Raw genomic sequence first — 14,570 nt, 5'->3', positions numbered from 1 at the left:
AGCTTCACGTGGCCTCAACGTGCACATAGCCTGGCACAAGCGTCGTGGTGACATCACCGCCACTTAGTGGCGAATGGCGGTTGTTGTTGTGGGGTGAGTGTGTGGGGAATGTGTGGGGAGTTGGGGATGTGATTGTGGGGGTGTGAGTGTGTGGAGTGTGAGTATAAGGGTTGTGTGTGTGGAGAACGATTCCTGCTCACAGCCAACACCAGTGGCGGATATCTGCACTCTAATGAGTACCTGGTGCAATTCGTAAACATCAGCACTGGGGAGACAAAGGCAGCTGAGCATGATTTTGGTCACCTACCGTTTACCATTACGACCTTCGCAGGTGTTCGCTAACAGCACTTGCCCCAACAGCTTGTTAAATGCAATATGTCGTTTCTTTGCGTAGCTGTATATATTTGCGTATGTATGTGGGTGTGGCAGTGTGATTTGTACACGTGTACCCGTGTACCTGTGTGTGTGTCCATGTGGCACAGTCAGTGCATGTGTGCGTTTGAAACTGTGTACATATGCATGAGTTTCACGCTCACAACCACCACCAGTGACGAATACCTGAACCGGTCCTGGGCATTCCCTAGGTCGACTCAGCCTCAAATGAGTACCTGGTGCAGTGTGTCAACAAGGCCACGAGGGAGACAAAGGAGGCCGGGCGTGGTGCTGGCCACCCACCCCATCATGTGCCGTGCCCGCCTTCATAGGTGCTACTCGCTAACAGCACTTGCCCCAAAAGTCTATTAAGGCTATGCGGGGGTGGGGGGGGATTTTTGTCTTTGTACGCATAAGTGATACACGTGTGTTGCTGTATGTTCTTGTACATTTGCGTGCGCGCGCGTGCGTGCTTGCGTGGTATATATCTTTACAAGCCTGCACGCACGTGTGGTCACGCGAGGCGTTGGGTGTCCCTGAACCTTCATTGCGGCCCGCACAACCCCACCCAGTGGCGAGACAGACGCCATGGTGGCTAGGAGATGTTAACTACCTCGCCTGGTCTATAGGAGGTCGTGGGTTCGATTCTGACCCTGACGCCTGCTGCTGTATATTTGGAGTTTGCGTGTCTCTCTCTCTCATCATTATGGTGGCTAGGAGATGTTAACTAACTCGCTTGGTCTACAGGAGGTCGTGGGTTCTATCCCGACCCTAACACCTGCTGTATATTTGGAGTTTGCGTGTCTCTCTCTCTCATCATCACGGTGGCTAGGAGATGTTAACTACCTCGCCTGGTCTACAGGAGGTCGTGGGTTCTATCCCGACTCTGACGCCTGCTGCTATATATTTGGAGTTTGTGCGTCTCTCTCCCCGTGATCGCGTGGATTTTTCTCCAGGTTCCTCCGGGTTTCCCCCTTCCACATTTATAATTAATCGGCATTATGCGTTTGGAGTATTTGGCTGCTCCAAATGTCCGCATGATGATGAGCCGCTTCATTGAGCTGACATTTGTGTAAACAATCAGTTTAGTTTTTCAAATAGTGTTACGTGCACTCTCCAGCAATCACTCCCTCGCTGGGCCCCATCACCCAGTGGCCCACCAACCCCTCGCCTCCGGGTCATGCTGCCACTTACACATCTCAGACCGCGGGCAATTAATCAAATGATTTGCTGCCTGTGATAGTGCCGCCGTGTCGTGCGCCAAACTCGGGTGAATAATTGAGCGGAGTCAAGCAAAGCCCTGGGGAGACTTGCTGCTACTGTCGCTGCTGCTGCTGCCCCGACTGGTTCAGCCACACAGCGAGAAGGCGACGGTGGGGGGGAGGGGGGCAATGATTGCTATCACCATACTTCACCGCGCTGGTCAGTGCGTGTTGGTAAAGGGTGATATATTTAAGAAACTGATATCGACCTTTTTTGTGGTTGGAAACGCTTCTCTTTGGAGTTGAATGATGAAAGTTCTGCGAAAGGGCATTCAACGTTTGTGCAATGTAGTAACGCAGTTAATTTATTTTCTATTCGTTAGGTGGCCGAGTTGTTTTACTTCGCTTGCAGAGGGTTCATCATGGCCGTGTTGGGGCATTCAGCCAGCAGAGCTGCGTCGAAATTGTGGGCTCCCATCCCACGAAACCCAATGCATTAGTCCAGCACAATTAATGAATTTATCCAACAACAACAGCCCAATAGGCTGATGGTCCCAAACTACGATTTTGTGTCACGTTTCCGTGGAGTTAGCAAACGACGATTGCCGTCTGCCCGTCGTATTTTGCGAGTACGGCGGAACGGCACGGCACGGACAATTTTGTCCATCCGCTGCTGGATGGGGGCCTTGCCCACGCTGTTGTTTGACCATACTTCACCGCGCCACGCTGCGCTGACCATCGTGGGCTTTGTGAATGGTGGGAGCACAGGAGGTGCAGTGCGCCACCAAACAAGGAACGTTGCACCCGCCGTTAATTCTCAACACCGAGCCGAGTGAGTTTCAGGAGAGCCTCAGGTGGCAGTGCCGATGGGGAGATCCGTGCGCCATCGGGTGACTCCGAACCCGGCCTCTGCCGTGGGCCTCTGCCGTGGGCCTCCGCCGTGGGCCTCCGCCGTGAGCCTCTGCCGTGAGCCTCCGCCGTGGGCCTCCGCCGTGAGCCTCCGCCGTGAGCCTCTGCCATGAGCCTCCGCCGTGGGCCTCCGCCGTGAGCCACGCTCCCACTTCCACGCTAACACTGGCTGCGTTATCTCTCTCTCTCTTTCTCTCCGTGACAGGGGAGCACGCTTCGCAAGAGGAAGATGTACGCGGAGTTCCTGAGCAAAGTCTCCATCTTAGGTGAGTGTGTGTGTTGACTCAGCCTCAAATGAGTAGCGAGCACAACGGGTCGGCCACCTACAGAGCCGCGTGCGGTTCTTCGCGGACTGCTTCGTGACGCAGTGTCATGTTTGGATGCATTCACATGCATTGCGGCTCTTGAAATGTTGAGGTTTTTTTTTGGTACAGAATTTGCTAAAGAAATGGCTCTCACTGTTAGTTTGGTTGCTGACCACTAACCCAGTGCGATGTGTAAAAAATATAAATAAACATCGCCACTGGGGAGACAAAGGCGGCCAGGCGTGGTGCTGACCACCCACCCCCTCGTGTGCCCCAACAGCACTGTGTAGGCTACACAGTGATCTGTATTTCTTGTACATCTCCGATTAGCATGGTTGGTTACGTACGGTGCGAAAAAAGTGCAACATGCGTACGTGTCCTCTGCGTGCATGTGCTCCTGTGTGTACGTCTGTATATTCACATGTGCTTGTGTGCCTTTGTGTATATATGTACATGTGTGCATGTGTTCGTGTGTGCGTGTGCGAGTGCATGTATGCACTCGCACACACACATACATACACGCACACACACGCGTGAACACATGTATGCGCGTGCACGCGTGTGCGAGTGAAATGTCCACATACGTAGTATGTGTGCACGTATGTGTGCGCATGAGCAATCCCCCACGTGTGTGTGTTCGGAGTTTTGCAGGCTCTCTATTCTCGTGAACTCCCTCGTCTAACGTGAATTACCTGTTCCACTTCAAACAGGTTCCTGCAGAGAGCGACACGGGGCGGGTGGGGGGGAGCGAGAAAACAGAGAGAGAGGGGGGGAGATGGGAGAAAATTTGCCGTTGAATATCAATTTAATTGCTTACAAGAAACAACACAAATCCATAATGTAGCTGTACAAAGTGGAACACTGAATATTACAGAGGTGCATTTCTTCTTCTTCTTCTTCGAAATATGTGAAGCATCATGAGGACGGGGAGAGAGAAAGAGAGATGGGAAGAGATGGAGAGACAGGAGGATGGAGAGACAGGGAGATGGGGAGTCCAGAGAGAGAGAGAGAGGCACAGAAACTGGATTCGCATCTGGAATCAACCAACCCTCACCACGGCCTCAACTCTTGTTTACGAATCGTGTTCACGAGCCTGCTTTACAAGAAGTCTTGTTTACAAATCTTGCTTGCGTCCATTGATTAGCACTGAACGGTAGCGGCGTTCGAGCTGTCGTCGCCGTGAGTATCCACGGCAGCGATGGTGCTCGCCGTGTCTCCTGAGACCACATGGCAGGAGGCAAGGCAGGGGGGGGGGGCACCTGGAAGGGTAACGCGGAGGTGCAGGAAACAGGTCCCGTGAATTCCAGCGCGCAGAAAAGAACAAATTGTGCCATGCGGAACTTAAGCTTGCCCCTCTCGCAGCGTGCTAATGCACACGCGCCGCGATTTGATTGACGCAGGTATAAACCTTGCACGGGGTGTCCGCGTGTGCGTGTGTGTCCGCGCGTGTATGTGCCTGTGTGTGTGTCCGCGTGTGTGCATCCGCGTCTGCAAGCACCTATGAAGGCCGGCACGGCACACGTGGGTGCTCGCTAGCAGCACTTGCCCCAACAATCTGTTAAGGCTATACGGGGATCTTTGTCTTTGTGTACATGCGCATCTGCTTGCATGTGTATTTGTGCATGAACGTGTGAGTGTGGGGAGCGGTGGTGTAGTGGTTAGGGCGCCGTGCTACGAACCCGGCGTCCCGAGTTTGATTCCTGCTCACGGCCAACACCAGTGACGATTATCTGAATCTGCTTCTGGGCCTCCTCTAGGTCGACTCGGCCTCACATGAGTACCTGGTGCAGTGTGTAAACATCGCCACCTGGAAGACAAAGGCGGTCGGGCGTGGTGCTGGCCACCCACCCCCTCGTGTGCCGTGCCGGCCGTCATAGCTGCTACTCGCCAGCTGCACTTGCCCCAAAAGTCTGTTAAAGGCTATACGGGGGATCTTTGTCCTTGTGCGTGATCGTAAGGCGATGCTGAGCTGCCCGCCTGCAAGCCCCACGCGCGTAACCGGCGCTCGATTGGGAGCCGTCATTCCAGCCGAGGCTTCAGTGACTCTGAATGAACGAATGGGACCAGCATAGTCATCTCATCCCCACCACCACCACCGCCATCCAACTCCCTCCCGAGTCAAAGACAACGATCCCCCATATCGCCAAAATAGAGTGACCTGTGAAGGCCGGAATGGCACACTAGGGGCTGTGTGGCCAGCACCACGCCCGACCGTCTTTGTCTCTCCAGTGGCGATGTTTACACGTCATACCAGGTACTCATTATGAGGCACATACACAACAACAACAACGGCCATCGCCACTAGGTGGCAGGTGACGTCACCACGGTGCTTGTGCAAGTCTATGTGCACTTTGAGGCCACGCGAAGTGTCGAAAGGGTGCTCGCAGGAGGTCACGGGATAGACCCAGGTGCCATGGGTTGACTGACTGAGAAGACTGGCAAAAGACAAAGATCCCCCGTATTGCCTGAACAGTCTGTTGGGGCAAGTGCTGTGAGCGAGCACCTATGAAGGCCGGCACGGCACACGAGGGGGTGGGTGGCCAACACCGTGTTCACGCATATATATACACACACCGGCAATCTTCCATCGCCACGTTTTTTTCCCGTGCCCGGAGAAATTCGAGAGAATCTTGTAGCGCGCTTTCTGAGTTCGTCATCAGGGCCTCTCTCTGGCAGCCTTGGGGTAACAAAACAAATGCGCAGACTTCCACGCCTCCCACGCCCCACGTCTCTCTCCCTCTCTCTCTCGACACAATTCATTGCTCGATTGTTTCTTTGCACGTCATCCACGTCTTTAATTTATCATGCGGAGGGAGAGTTACGGAAAGAAAGGGCGAATTGCCTCCCAATGTATGCCGTTACTTGTTCTAGCACTGCCCGTGCCTTTTCCGTGGGACACACGGCCGGGATGCGGGGGACGTCACCGCGCAAGTGTGCATGGTGACGTCACTACCGCGCACTATCCCGCGCACCAGGCAGGAAGACAGCCAGCCAGCAAAACTTTTTTTTCTTCCTGCTATCGTATACGATACGATTCTGCACAACGACCGCTGATGGCTCTGTCGCGTGACGTCCCGTGGCGGGAAAAGAATCATGCCGCAGCCGTGGCCCTCGGTGTGCAGAGCTGTGAAAAGAGCTTCGTAGACTCACCGGATTCCTCCAGTATAGATACATATTCTGATTCTGTCCAACCAACACGGTTAACAGAGCCCATACCATGCTGATGATCAGTAATACAAATGAATCCAGTACTAACATTCGTGATGCAGGCGAGTAGAGCCACTGCACTGATGAGGAGTCTTAATGAGGATTAATATCGCACCACCATGCAGAGCATCAGAGCTACACGGCACTGACGATCTCTAATGTAGACGAAACTGGGCCACGTTAAATGAAGTGAACAGAAATCCGGCCATTGGAACTCCTTCCGCGGATTTCTCGACGCGGCTTCCGCGTATTTCTACGAGGTTATCGCAACGTGGACAGACGGTGATGATGCCCCCCCCCCCTCACGCCAGCAACATTCCCCCCCTCCAGACTTTGGTGCCCCCAACCCCCCACACATATTGGGTGTTCGGCAGAGACGGGGCCTCTCGCTCACCTGATCGCCCGCCCGCATCCTCGTCCACCATCTGATAGGCGCTGCTCTGCCTCCACGCACAGCCGCCTTTGCCAAAACAAGAGCCACAGACTCGGCACGGTCGGCTGGTCGCCGCATAAACCTGTACCCCCGCCACCACCACCACCGCCGCCACCACCACCACCACCGCCACCACCACCGCGGCGCTCGCGCCGGGCTCCAGTTACTCGGCGGCGCGACGCTCGGAACTCGGGAGGGGGGGAGGGGGGGGGGCGGTTTTCACTCTCCTCTCGCAACTTTGCTTCACTGGCCCGGTGCCTCTCGCTTGACACGACCATTATGAGTCTCCTGAGATGGACAGAGAGAGAAGAGAGAGAGAAAGAGAGAGCACGCCCGTCTCCAGCCAGGGCTCGAGTCGAGGATTCTCAGAGCCACTGATGGATCGGTGGCACTGACACGGCTGCCGCTATGGACACCCTGAGAGAGACGGAGAGAGAGAGAGATAAAAGAGATGCGGCCAAAGCTTAGTCTCTCGCAGGTACATTGACTAGGTCCATGGGAGTGCAGTTTACCGTGGGAGTGCAGTTTACCGTGGGAGTCCAGTTTACCATGGGAGTGCAGTTTACCGTGGGAGTCCAGTTTACCATGGGAGTGCAGTTTACCGTGGGAGTCCAGTTTAACATGGGAGTGCAGTTTAACATGAGAGTCCAGTTTAACATGGGAGTGCAGTTTACCATGGGAGTGCAGTTTAACATGGGAGTGCAGTTTACCATGGGAGTGCAGTTTAACATGGGAGTGCAGTTTAACATGGGAGTGCAGTTTACCATGGGAGTCCAGTTTAACATGGGAGTGCAGTTTAACATGGGAGTGCAGTTTACCATGGGAGTGCAGTTTAACATGGGAGTCCAGTTTAACATGGGAGTGCAGTTTACCATGGGAGTACAGTTTAACATGGGAGTGCAGTTTAACATGGGAGTGCAGTTTAACATGGGAGTGCAGTTTACCATGGGAGTGCAGTTTAACATGGGAGTGCAGTTTACCATGGGAGTGTAGTTTAACATGGGAGTGCAGTTTAACATGGAGTGCAGTTTACCATGGGAGTGCAGTGTACCATGGGAGTGCAGTTTAACATGGGAGTGCAGTTTAACATGGGAGTGCAGTTTAACATGGGAGTGCAGTTTACCATGGGAGTGCAGTTTACCATGGGAGTGCAGTTTAACATGGGAGTGCAGTTTACTATGGGAGTGCAGTTTAACATGGGAGTGCAGTTTACCATGGGAGTGCAGTTTAACATGGGAGTGCAGTTTAACATGGAAGTCCAGTTTAACATGGGAGTGCAGTTTACCATGGGAGTCCAGTTGCCGACCCCTGGGCGAAGGCTATAGGCCGTTATTAACCCACTGAGAGAGGGAGAGAGAAAAAAACCCAGTCCTCGGGCTCGAACCCAGGATCTCTATCTCTCAAACACAGCCATTATGAACTAAAAAACCCAGTCCTAGGAAGAGATACACGGGGAGAGACGCACGGGGAGAGATACACGGGAAGAGACGCACGGGGAGAGACGCACGGGGAGAGACGCACGGAAGAGAAAGATGCACGGAGAGATTCACGGGAGAGAAAAAATGCACGGAGGGACACACACGAAGGAGAGAGACGCGCGGGAGCAACACAGGGAGAGAGAGATGCATAGGTGAGACGTCGGGGGAGAGACGCACGGGAGAGACATGAGGTGTGTGTGTGGGGGGGGGGTGGTGTTTATGGCGGCGAGGGTTTTTGGGGGATTTGAGGCGCGGTGCCCGAAGCGGCCCGGCTCGCCTCGCGCCGCCAAAGTGTGCCGGGATTTCGTGTCCCGGCCACCCGATCGGCGTGTGAACACAATCCGGGTTCGTGGCCTCGGCCAAATCCATTTCCGTTTTTTTTTCTCTCTCTCGGTTTTTTTTCTTTCCGTTTCGCCCGTCACCTCCCTAACCCTGCCGCCGCTGCCTCCACCACACCCAGGATTTAGGTGCATCCGAAGTGGTGACCGGGTGGGGGGTGGGGGGGGGTTCATAATGGCCGAGTCGGAGTTACTGAGTCGGCACCGACGAGATCCTGGGTTCAAGCCCTTGGGAGCCGTGTTTCTCAGCAGTACAGGGGGCTCATGATGTACGTATGTTGAATTTCTTTCGCACCGTACGTAGCTGATCGGAGGTAGCCATGTCGGAGTCACTGAACCCACTGGGTTGTGGGTCCCCTCCGGTTTTTCCCCCAACGTTTAGAATCAACGCGCGTTTAGAGTTTTTTCTGCTGCTGTTTATTTCCACGTGATGAAAAGCCACTTCGTTGAGCTATCAATTGCGTGTGGCCAGGTCGCTTCTGAAAAAGAGCTACATAGCTCAGTGGGTCTTACCTAGTAAAATATATATTTTTAAATATATATAGTTTATTTGAATATAAGGACTAATAATAATGCAATTTATAACGCGCGCAAATTTGCGGATGTAACGGCCGCAACTCAGAGGCGCGGAGCCAAGCTCAGAGTCGCTCGAAAGCACGTGGTTATAGAGGTGAGTTCTTAAGTGTCTCTTGAAGGAGGCGATTGAGGTGATGCTGCGAATGTGCAGAGGGATGATAGCGTTCCAGACTGTTGGGGCTGCCACCTTTCATTGAGCCTGAAGTCTCATGGGGATTCACAATGGCCGTGTCGACCTGTGTGTGTGTGCGCGCGCGGGTGCATTAGAAGGATGTGCAAGTCGTGTTTTATGCACGGTGCTACGAAGCCGGTGGTGACCTAAGTTCGCTTTCAGGCCACGGCATACATCGGTGGCAGGTCGTGTAGCATAGGTCAACTCGGCTTCAAGCGAGTATAGTACCTGGTGGAGCATAGGAAAACAAATATCAGCCAACTTTGTTGGCGAAAATCTAAACCGGTGCTGGGCCCCTCCGAGGTCGACCCAACCTCAAATGATTACCTGGTGGAGCTAAGGAAAAAAAACACATCGGCACTGGGGAGACAAAGGCGGCCAGGCGTGGTTCCAGCCCGCACCACTTTCCCTGTCGCTGTTCGTACGCAGCACTTGCCCCCCCCCTCCGCTGCTTTTCAACAGTCTCGTGCGTAAGGCTACATGGGGGACCTTTGTCTTTGTGTTGTTGCAGAATCGCTGGAGCACTGGGAGCGGCTGACGGTGGCCGATGCGCTGGAGCCGGTGCAGTTCGAGGACGCGGAGAAGATCGTGGTTCAGGGAGACCCCGGCGACGACTTCTTCCTCATCACCGAGGTGCCGATTATGTCCCCCCCGGGGACTGAGAGAAAGGAGATAGAGGGCGAGAGGCAAGGAGAGAGGCAGGGAGAGAAGCAGGGAGAGAGGCAGGGAGAGAGAGAGAGAGCGAGGGAAAGACCCAGATCTAGGGCCCGTCCACAGAGAGGTTGTGGGGCTCGGGGCAAATCTAAACTAAAACTTAACTATTTTTAATTTGACCAGGTAAGGCCCACTGAGCTGAAGAGCTGTTTTTCAGAAGCGACCTGGCCACATGCGATGATAGCTCAACGAAGTGGCTTATCATCTGGACATTTACAGCGGCCAAATCCTCTTGAACGTGTCGATGTTGATCATAAATGTGGAGGGAAAAGCTGGATAGAAATTCACGCAACCACGGGGAGAGAGAGAGAGAGAGAAAGCCACGCAAACTCCAAATATACAGCAGGTGTCAGGGTCAGAATGAAAACCATGACTTCCTGCATACCAGGTGAGATAACATCTCACACCATGTGGATCCCCCCCCCCCCGCCGACGCCTTCAAACTAAACTGGTGGTATTACATCTGACGCCGCGACGTTGAAGCGCGGGATGCCCCTCAAAGCGCGGGGCACGGGGCAGTCGCCCCCCCCCCCCCCCCCAATTCGCCATAGCTTAGCGGTGGCTCTGCCCGGACCCCAGGGTTTGAGCCCAGGTTGTCATCTCGAGCGGTGTGCCTCCGAACCGGCCATGATGAGCCCCCAGTGGGTGACCGATTGGGAGTTTGTTTCGAATCGGATGTGTGGGGATCTTTGGCCCCAGCGAAGTGGGGTGAGGGTGGTAGTGGGTGGGTGGGTGGGGGTGGTTGTGGGTAAGGGGGGGGGGTAGGTGGGGGGCGGGGTGGATTGGGTTCAGGGGGGAGGTGGAGGAGGGACGTGGAAGAAGAAAGAGTTCCCTTCTTCGCTGCCCACGACTGTAAATTCTCTACGATGGAGGAGGATGAGGGAGGGGCGGGGGCAGGATGGGGATGTCGGGTGGGGGGTGATGGTCATGGAGGAACACGGGGGGAGGGGGGGGGACATGGGAATCCATGCTGCTCCTCCTGCTTGTGGGGAACAAAGGTGGCTTTGCAGAAGAAGACTTGCTGCGGATTGTGTGTCTTATTGGCAGAGGTGGGACAAAGTCATTGTTATGCAAGTCCAAGTCGAGTCGCAAGTCATCAAATTCATGACTCGAGTCTGACTCGAGTCCAAGTCACATGACTCGAGTCCACATCTCATAGGTGGGACAAAGTCATTGTTATGCAAGTCCAAGTCGAGTCGCAAGTCATCAAATTCATGACTCGAGTCTGACTCGAGTCCAAGTCACATGACTCGAGTCCACACCTCTGCTTATTGGTGTGCATTTGTGTGTGTACCTGTGTGTGCGTGCGTGTACCTGTGTGTGCATGTGTGTACATGTGTGTATGTACCTGTGTGTATGTACCTGTGTGTGCGTGTGTATACCTGTGAATCAGTGTGTGTGTGTGTATGTACCTGTGTGTGTACCTATGTGTGCGTGTGTGTACCTGTGTGTGTATGTACCTGTGTGTGCGTGTGTGTATCTGTGAATCAGTGTGTGTGGGTGTGTATCTGTGTGTGGATGTACCTGTGTGTGCGTGTATGTACCTGTGTGTGCGTGTGTGTACCTGTGAATCAGTGTGTGTCGGTGTGTACCTGTGTGTATGTACCTGTGTGTGTCGGTCTGTCCGTCTGCTACAGCAGAGGTGTAGGGAATTCCAAAAAGACCTACATCTCTGCTTTATTGACCTGGTCAAGGCCTATGATACCATCAGTAGGACTGGGCTCTGGGTTGTTCTTCGTGCTTTCGGAGTCCCTGACCCTCTGCTCATGATCATTAAGGACCTTCATGATGGTGAGCGGGCCCGGGTAAAACTACGTGGCCGGGAGTCGGAGCCTTTCCCTGTACACCTTGGGGTGCGACAGGGATGTCCTCTGGCTCCCACATTATTTAACATCTATTTCGACTGCGTAGTTCGTGAAGCCTTCAATAGCTGTACCGGGGGAATTTCCATTTGGTACAGATATAATGGGAGGCTGATCGACGCCCAGGTGCGATCAAGGGATGGCTCCCTATTGGTCAACCACGTTATGTATGCCGATGATTTGGTAATAGCTGCTCATTCAGAAGAGGAGTTGGAGACGCTGCTGCTGAGACTGGAGCATGCCACTAAGAGGTGGGGCCTTACCATCAGCCCCACCAAAACTAAGCACCTGCCTGGGTATTTTGTACCATCGGACACTCCACCCCCACAACTCCCAATTGGTGATGGGGCAGTTGTGGAGAGAGTGGAGAGTTTCCCATACCTGGGCAGTGTGCTTATGACCGGCTCCAGTTTATCAGCAGAGGTCTCACTCCGAATCAGTCGAGCGGCAATATCTTTTCATCGGTTGCGTAACGCTGTGTCGAAGCTACCTGGTCTGTCGCTCCGCACGAAGCTTCAGGTCTTCTCGGCCACGGTCATTCCCTCCCTTCTCTACGCTTGCGAAACGTGGACCCCCCTAGTGGAGCATCTTCGCCGGTTGGAAACATTTAGGCTGGCCTGCCTACGATCCATCCTGGGTTTAACCAGGCTGGATTGTGTGAGGAGCTCACAAGTCCTTGAAAGATCTGGGCAAAGTCCCATCAGTGAGCTCCTCCGGCAGGCAAGGCTGCGTTGGCTGGGTCATGTAGCCCGCATGCCCAGCCACCGCATGCCTAAACAGCTTTTGTTCGGCCGGATCGAGGGGGCTAAACGGGCGCGGCACGGGCTAGAGAAGAGATGGAGTGATGTGGTACAGGAGGATGTGGAGCTGAGTGGACTTGCCGATGACTGGTACCAGCGGTGTCAAGATCGGCCTCAGTGGAGGAGGCTCGTGAAGGACGCTACTGGGCAGTTGGAGGCAGTCGCCCTCCAACAACAACGGAGGGCGGAGGAGCAACGCTCACAACAACGAGCGGAGCGCCGGGTGGCTAAAGCACAGCAAGTTGGTACAGTAGGGGGCACAGGTGGTGCATCAGCCAGTTATCACGGTCATCTTGGTCAGTCGACCCGTGGCACCTGGGTCTGCCCCGTGACCTCCTGCCAGCAGGCGTTCGACACTTCACGTGGCCTCAAGGTGCACATGGCCTGGCACAAGCGTCGTGGTGACGTCACCGCCACTTAGTGGCGAATGGCGGTTGTTGTTGTTGTTGTTGTGTCGGTGTGTACCTGTGAATCAGTGTGTGTTGGTGTGTACCTGTGTGTGTATGTACCTGTGTGTATGTACCTGTGTGTGCGTGTACCTGTGAATCAGTGTGTGTCGGTGTGTACCTGTGTGTCTGTACCTGTGTGTGCGTGTACCTGTGAATCAGTGTGTCGGTGTGTACCTGTGTGTGTATGTACCTGTGTGTGCGTGTGTGTACCTGTAAATCAGTGTGTGTTGGTGTGTACCTGTGTGTGTATATACCTGTGTGTGCGTGTGTGTACTTGTGAATCAGTGTGTGTTGGTGTGTACCTGTGTGTGTATGTACCTGTGTGTGCGTGTGTGTACCTGTAAATCAGTGTGTGTTGGAGTGTACCTGTGTGTGTATGTACCTGTGTGTGCGTGTGTGTACCTGTGAATCAGTGTGTGTTGGTGTGTACCTGTGTATGTATGCACCTGTGTATGTATGCACCTGTGTGTGTGTGTATGTACCTGTGTGTGCGTGTGTGTACCTGTGAATCAGTGTGTCGGTGTGTACCTGTGTGTGTATGTACCTGTGTGTGTATGTACCTGTGTGTGCGTGTGTGTACCTGTGTGTACATGTGTCGGGGTGTACCTGTGTGTGTATGCACCTGTGTGTGCGTGTGTGTACCTGTGAATCGGTGTGTGTTGGTGTGTACCGGGGTGTCAGGGGAGCGGTAGTGCGGCAGTTAGCGCGGCGACCCGAGTTCGATTCCCGCTCACGGCGAACACCAGTGACGATTATCTGAACCGGTCCTGGGCCTCCTCTTGGTCGACTCAGTGTTAAATGAGTACCTGGTGCAGTGTGTAAACATCGCGACTAGGGAGACAAAGGCGGCCGGGTGTGGTGCTGGCCACCCAGCTCCATGCATGCTGTTCCGGCCTTCATAGGTGCTCACTAACAGCACTTGCCCCAATAGTTTGTTAAGGCTATCCGGGGGATCTTTGCCTTTGTATGTATGTGGGGTGAAGCACACTGCGCCAAGAACCCAGCGATGTCTGAGCCAATCCTGGGCCTGCACTAGGTCGACTCAGCCTTAAATTAGTACCTGGTGCATTATGTAAATATCAGCACTGGGGAGACAAAGTGAGCCGGGCGTGTTGCTGTGTAGACCTTAACACAGACACACACACACCTATACACACCTACACACACACCTACACACACACACCTACACACACACACCTACACACACACCTACACACACACCGACAAACACACCGACAAACACACCGATGCTCACACAATGAAACATACACACACATCCACATTGACACACACATTCACACACAGACACAATCAGAAACAAAGATCACCCATATAGCCTGTAGGGGCAAGTGCTGTTAGCGAGTAGCACCTATGAAGGCCAGCACGGCACACGAGGGGTGGGTGGCCAGCATCACGGCCGGCCACCATTGACTCCCCAGGTGCAGATGTTTATACGCCGCGCCAGGCACTCATTTGAGGCTGAGTCAACCTAGGGGAGGCCCACGACGGGTTCGCCGATGTTGACCGTGAGCAGGAACCAAAGTCGAGCTGGCGGGTTTGTCGCGCAGAGCGCTAACCACTGCACTGCCACTACAAAGGCAACGACACACGCACAAAGAGACATACACACACACACAACACTCAGGGCACAGCCGCTGTATATTTTGGATCTGAGGTCAAAACAGAGCTCAGCGTTGATTCCGCTGTGAGGCAACCGTGAAGCGTTGTGTTGATACAAACACGACTCTGCACT

The 14,570-nt window shown here is 53.9% G+C and overlaps 1 protein-coding gene across 1 annotated transcript in view; it reads left to right on the top strand.

The window, feature by feature from the left end:
• Nucleotides 1–14,570, top strand: part of LOC144719096 (cAMP-dependent protein kinase type I-beta regulatory subunit-like) — a 94,827-nt gene that overhangs the window by 58,158 nt on the left and 22,099 nt on the right. Inside the window, exons 7-8 of the mRNA XM_078594913.1 lie at nucleotides 2,689–2,749; nucleotides 9,504–9,625. Coding sequence (XP_078451039.1) covers nucleotides 2,689–2,749; nucleotides 9,504–9,625 — 183 coding nt within the window. The remainder of the gene's footprint in view (nucleotides 1–2,688; nucleotides 2,750–9,503; nucleotides 9,626–14,570) is intronic.

Source organism: Lampetra planeri, chromosome 5, assembly GCF_965212315.1.
Source record: "Lampetra planeri chromosome 5, kcLamPlan1.2.h2, whole genome shotgun sequence".
Taxonomy (NCBI): Eukaryota; Metazoa; Chordata; class Hyperoartia; order Petromyzontiformes; family Petromyzontidae; genus Lampetra; species Lampetra planeri.
Note: the sequence above shows the minus strand (reverse complement) of the source record. Positions and strands in the feature narration are given on the sequence as shown.